Here is a 6,744-nt window from a genome sequence, read left to right on the forward strand (position 1 = left end):
GAGGGTGTACTGCCGGAATGTTGTACACAAGAAGCCCTACCATTAACACAAGGTAAGTCACAGTGCTTCAAATGAAAAACAAACAAGAAAGAAACCTTCCGTTTACTCTTTTCAGCTCTAATTTCACCTTCTTTCTTTCCTCAGAAAACACAAGGTTCCTAGATGTTTACCTATTTCTCTTTGATGATTTCCTCTTAGTTACGAAAACCAAGCGCAACAAAAAGGTAAATTACTGCTACTTCTAAATAAGCTTGCTAAATCAATTTAGAAATATTTCCAAATAGGTTGTGTCAAAATTGTAAAAAGTTTCTCCTATCAGCAGATTCCACCTTCTTCACAAGAGTAGAGGTATTGGTTTTCTTAGTCATGTAGCTTCAGACTAAAAATCAACAATGAAAAGTTAAGTTAGTCTTCAAAGATCTCAAAGGAGGTGTAGATTTTCGGAAGACTGAGCCTGTACTCTTCCAAGGGGCATTTCAGAAGCCCCACACTTTATGGCTTACTGTCCTAATCATATCAGAGTTCTGTCCATACCTGCCTTTTCCTCTTCCAAATGGTTCACGAGAACAATAGCTGCACGAGACTCTACACTATATGTCCAAAGGGATCACCACTCTTGATTTGAAAACTTCTATCTTCCTGAAAAGTGATGATAGGGAACAGGGGTTAGAGGCACTCCCCATCTCTCAGTGTCTGTAAGAACTATAGATACCCAACCAATGTGTAGCTGATATCGGAGATAAAGTGAGTCATCTAGCGGGGCTGGAGTGATAGTACAATGAGTGAGGCATTTGCCTTGCTTGTGGCTGACTCGTTTGATTCCCGGCATCTCATCTTGTCCCCTGAGCACCACCAGGAGTAATCTCTGAGTGTAGAGATAAGAGTAACCCCTGAGCATCACTGAGTGTGACCGCCCCCCCCCCCCGCCAAAAAAAAGAGTCACCTAGAGACAAAAACTATAAAATTTTCTCTGAGAATTTTTCCCAATCAAGAATTTATTCTTGCCTTTCAGCATTCATGAAGTTATGGCTTCAAACTTTCTATCGTGTATCCCCTTTCACATTCTGTCCCCTGAAGGGTGGAAGTGAGTGGTGGTGGTGGTGGTGGTGGGGGCTCCTTGTAAGATTTGGGTCACCTGCCTGAGAAGTGGAAGAGCTGCAGAAATAATCTAACACCACTCCACTCTGCTTATTACATCACTACACATACACAGATGTGAGTTCCTGACTCATCTCTCCCATCATTTTTTTCCCCCCTTGGTTTTGGGTGCTCAGGGTACCATATGGGACGCTGGGAATCCAACCCAGGTAGGCCGCATGAAAGGCAAATGTCCAACCCACTGTACTATTGCTCTGATCCCTCACCTTTTAATAATCTACTTTTCTAGATTCTTGTTGGTTAGTTGAACTAAGTAATTTAAAGATCTGTTGTAGACAACCATTAATCAACCTACAAACAGTGGACTGGTGGTTTGGGAGAGAGTGGGTGCTTTCACTTCAAAAAATGGCACAAATCAGAACATATGAATCAATGGGAACCCATGTTGACTGTATTAAAATATTTTGATAAACATTTTTGTAAGTTGATTTTAAAGTACAAAATGTTATGTTTTAAATTCCTCTTTGCTCCTTAATGCACATTATAGGTCAGGCAAATGACAATTGTTCACACGATTTAAAGACTATCAACATCTTATATATTAAAAATCATTTATTTACAAATTAGAGAGTATGAACTCCTTGTAGAGTTTAGCATTAGGTCCCATGGACACTACTGACCAAGATGAGGCAATCCTTTCTCATGCATCTAGGTGAATATGTTACAGAAACTTTAAATGAAGAGCCTATCATAGTGATTATTGGGACTGGAATGACAGTACAACAGTAGGGTATTTGCTTTGCACGTGGCTAAACTAGATTTGATCTGTGGCATCCCATGTGGTCCCAGTCCCACAGAGTGATCACTGAGCACAGAGCCAAGAGTAAGCCCTGAACATCACCAAAACCAAAATAAATAAACAAATGAAGCAATAGTGATTAAAACCTCTGTTCAATTTGGCTATCACTCATTATTCTGTACCTAAACTTGGGAATCTGAAGTACTACACTTTGAATATCTATTTGGGGAAATGCTTTTCAAGATCCAGAAAGAAAAGTTTGATTTTGTTCTTTTCCCTCTTGGTCAGGGGGAGAGGGGAGGCACACCCAGTGGTGCTCAAGGATTACCTCTGGCTCTGGGCTTATGGATCACTCCTGGTGGGGCTTGGGATACCATATGGAATACTGGGTATCAAATCCAGGTCATCCAACTGCAATTCAAGCACCCTTCATGCTGTACTATCTCTCTAGCTCCAAAAATATGGTAGATTTTTAAGTGATTGCTCCTAAAATCAATGTGTTGAGAATGCAGTTTAGTTGGCATGCCAGTATTAAGTACCTAGTGATGGCATTAGTTTTCTTTTTCATTTCAGAAAACTGGAGGCTTAGACCTCAGTTCAATGTGCCCTTCACTTACTCCTGAGCTGCTAACTGTAATTAAAGAAGGTGGTTCATGCACAGTATTAGACCAGCCCATTCCATTAGACAGACTGGTACTTCGAAGTATTGATCCTCTCCATGTGTCAGGTATGTTTCTATTCCCTTCATTGTTGATCTGTTTGCCATCAAAATGTGATAATGGCCATTTTGGGTTTATAAGACATGAACCGAATTTCGGTCTTCCTAAGAGACAATACTGAGATGTCATGTGATTTTCTATCAATTGCTCTAGAAATTAGTTATGCAGTTGGGTTTCTAAGTCACAAACTCCTCTTTGTAAAACAGGGTTAATATATCTTAATGGGATGCCATAAAATAAAATAAAATAATGCATATCAAGCCCTCAATAAATGTTAGTAATTTATCACTAATTACTGTTATTGAAGCACTGCTTCTCTGTGATGTGTTCTGCAAGTTCATGATACTTCATTATAATCACTCTAGAGAAGCAAATATTTCAGAACTGGCATACGGGTCAGAAAATATATCCATCAATCATTCTGTTCATTCATGCAATTACTTTCTGAGTGTCCCTGGAGAACAAGGTGATACAAAAACCAGAAAAGAAACAATCTTTGTTCTTGGGCTCACTCTCAGAATAGTGAAAGATCATTAAACCCTGTCAGGAAAGTTCTATCATTGCCTGCTGTGCAGGTGTCAAGGCATTCTTATTCTTCCTCCTTCCACTGAGATATGCAGTAGAGTGACCTGAGTAAGTTGTATCTTTTAATTTGGCTGGCACCAATCTCTGTCTATGTAGGGCAAATTGTGTAGGTCAAAGATAATTGCCCTGGCAACTCTGAAAAAGAGTCATCTCGTGGGAGCCCAATCTTTGCCTGTGGGCTTCCCCCACCTATGGCAGAGCAGTGAATCTGGCAGTATTCGGAATCTGAGTCTTCCAAATTCTTCCCTTTGTTTACATTCTCATGAAAAAACTCCCAGAACATCCTAGGCTAGGAGTCTACTCACTACCAGGAGCAGAAGAGATAAAAAGCTGTTAGGAGCGGAAGCTGCCTGAACCTCCATGAGGAAGAGCAGAGTCACAGGACTTAAGGCTCAGGTTAGCCATTGTCCTGCCAGTCTCAAAGACTGGACAGATTTGGAGATCTGGCCTCACTGCACTGCCAGAGAGATGCCTTCGTTTCCTTCTCTATTCATTTTTTTTTTAATACAATCAGTGCCTTTAAAAACTTCTGCTTCTCCCTCTGAAAAAGTCTGATTTGTCACCAGTTTCTTGTTTTTGTTTTTTGTTATTTTTTTTCCTGGTTCCTTTTCCCACTGTTTTGACTCTGTGAGGTAAAATCTACAGACTCTTTAAATAGATTTGTGTGAGGTGAAAACTACAGATCAAGAGAGAATAAAAGGTAAAAAGCAAATTATTTACTCAGGAGTGATACTTGGTTAGAAATCCTGTCTATATCATTTAAATTTCGTGCTATTTGGGAAAATTAATTTCAATCTGTTTATTTGCAAATGGGAATTAGCTGTTCTATCTATAGGTTGCTATGTGGCTCAAAAAACAGATAAAGAGAGAAAAGCACAGTTCCCTTATATAGTAAGTGTATAATAAATGGTGTCAATTAAAGAGCTATTCCCACCTGCTATATATATTTTAGAACATTCCTACTTGTTATTGGTTTCAGAATGACAAAAATCTATAGCCTTTGAAGAAAATGCAATCCAAAATCCAGTCAAGAACAATGGCCTTGGCTCAGTCTTCAAGCCTCATTTGCTACAGGCAATTTAGGAGACAGAGAGTAAAACAAACACATTTCCCCACCCCCTACCTTCCTTCCCTTCTAGGCCCCCTCCATCATTTTAATTGGTTTAAATACTCTCACCCAGAGGAGCTAGACAAAAATTCATGACCTTAACACGCTATTTGTGTAGTAAAATTTAGGAATTAGTAAAATTAGACTGTTACGTGTAATCTGAAATACTAGAATACCAATTACAGCTATGAAAATAAAAGTCACATTTGCTTTGGACCCTAAAAAAAAAAAAAAAGTCCAATCAGCCTCAGAGTCTGAGTAAAATGAGCAATCAGCCAGCCAGAAAACAAATTCAGGCCTTTCCTCTCTCCACACGACCAGAAGATAACCCTGGTTGATTGTTGCTGGTTTGGGTGTGAAATATAAATCGACTATTTGTAAGAATAGAGTCTGCAGAGTTTTATTCCTATTGCATTATTAAATCAAAGCTGAAGCTTTCATTTTAAAAGCGCCTGAAAACACACACACACACACACACACACACACATACACACACACACACAGAGTTCCCTGAGTATGTCCTCTAGCTTTTCCAATTAGGGAAAGACAGAACAGTCTATTTTACAAACATAGAAATCATGTCATAAATCACTACTTTTGGTTTTGTTTTGTATTTCCCATATTTTGATGTATACTGGATATCATGTGAGTCAATTTGGGAGCTCTTCCTGGCCTGTTTGAAGCATCCAGGTGGTTTTTTATTTTTGTCATATCTTGTTTACTTACAGTCTTTGTTTTGATGTGATTACCCTTTAAATAACTAAATTAAAAACATTTTTAAAAAGAGTGATAGGGTCAAAAGAAGAATAATTACATTGCTCTCCATTGTTTTTATTACCTGTATTTTACTCATACAAAATCCAGCTAATACGCTGTTTATTTTGTAAGAAGACTACGTTCATTTAAGCCAACCTTACATTTCATTAAATCCCAGAACTCATTAGCCAAGAAATGGCTTGTATATTTAAGTGGACCTACCTGAATATAGTACAGCCACAGTCTTGGAATAAGATTTTAGTTTTGTAATTTTTGGTAATCTGCATTAAACTTCATTAAAACAAACAAACAACAAACAAAAAAACACCATCAAAAAAAAACACCTGACCCTGGTACTGAGAAATTATTTGGGTTTAATTCATATTAAATGATGTGGCTTTTGTCTTTGTCTTCTAGTCTTTGGGCTGAGAAATGCTTTTCTTGTACAGCATGAAAACAGGTATCGGCAGTGTATAGCAGCATTCTTATTACAAGCACAGACGGAAAACATCAAAGTACGTATTACGACTTCCCAGGTCTTGAATTCAGAATTGACAGAAGAAGATATCTGACCCTAGTGTACCAAGTGATGGTGACTGAAAAGTTTTGTGTAGCTCCCTCACCTGATCTGGGACAGGGTAAGAGAAGGGGCAGGAGAAGTCTCCACCAGATGTGTAAAACCTCCTGAGTTAGCAATTTCCTTACAACTTTCCTTTTCTGCAGCAGCAGCAGTGAAGGAACTGCCTCTGAATGCTGCAGTTCCTGCAGGAAATAGGGAAAATTGTTTCGGATTGCATGATTGACTTTTAAGATACCTCAATCAATTTTCAAAGTACTTACTGACTTAAGTGTAGGGTGCCTACGGTACTGAACCATGTCAATTCTGCTTTTCCGCCTTTGAAAATATGCTGCTGCAATGTGGAGTTGAGCTGAAGTATGGCTGCCTCACTGACTTCTCACATGTTTCCATTTTTTACTTTCGTCTGTTAGACCTTTCTTAGAGTACCAATGTGGCCAGACCGTAAATGTACTAGTATGCTATTCTTATAGACTCAATTTCCTGGGTCATCTTCCTCAGTCTATTTTCCAAATTATGCTACTGGTTAAGAACTCAGAGTTCCACACAAAATAGAAATTCAGCTTTCAAGCTATTTATATTTCCAGTGCTCATTCTTCTAATTAGTCATCACTGACTATTACAGTTCCTTAATCACTCATGACTTTATCCAGCTTGCATATTATACTCATTTAATCTATTTGTGTTCTCATATATGGTTAGTGATGTGTATTATATAATGTTAAGAAAATGGGAAACATGCAAATTAATTTGTTTTAAAGAGCATGTCAGTAATAAAAAATATTCATCCAAATATGTACTACTGCCAGCTTAACAATCTCCACTTTCCCTCTTTTTTCTATATCTATTTTAACAGAAAATATGGATGACACAAATATCAGAAGCAATCTCCTGCTTTTTCAAAAATAAGGAAATGAAGAAAATATCTTTTTTCACATTGCCTGCAGAATCTTCTGAAATTTAGAAGCCTGAAATAATTGGCATATCCTTTTTTAGATATTAGGGATTTAAAGTATTCTTTCATTCCAACATTTTATAACACTTATCTTTTGGTTAAGATGCAAGGAAATATGCAATTATGAAGAATTCCAGAATTTGAGAC

At 37.9% G+C, this 6,744-nt stretch overlaps 1 protein-coding gene across 1 annotated transcript in view; it reads left to right on the forward strand.

Moving 5' to 3' along the window:
- Nucleotides 1-6,744, forward strand: part of PLEKHG7 (pleckstrin homology and RhoGEF domain containing G7) — a 135,423-nt gene extending 128,679 nt beyond the window's left edge. The window contains exons 16-19 of the mRNA XM_055118426.1: nucleotides 145-224; nucleotides 2,471-2,624; nucleotides 5,483-5,580; nucleotides 6,499-6,744. Coding sequence (XP_054974401.1) covers nucleotides 145-224; nucleotides 2,471-2,624; nucleotides 5,483-5,580; nucleotides 6,499-6,606 — 440 coding nt within the window. The 3' untranslated portion in view covers nucleotides 6,607-6,744. The remainder of the gene's footprint in view (nucleotides 1-144; nucleotides 225-2,470; nucleotides 2,625-5,482; nucleotides 5,581-6,498) is intronic.

The sequence above is a fragment of the Sorex araneus genome, chromosome 10 (genome assembly GCF_027595985.1).
Source record: "Sorex araneus isolate mSorAra2 chromosome 10, mSorAra2.pri, whole genome shotgun sequence".
Lineage (NCBI taxonomy): Eukaryota > Metazoa > Chordata > Mammalia > Eulipotyphla > Soricidae > Sorex > Sorex araneus.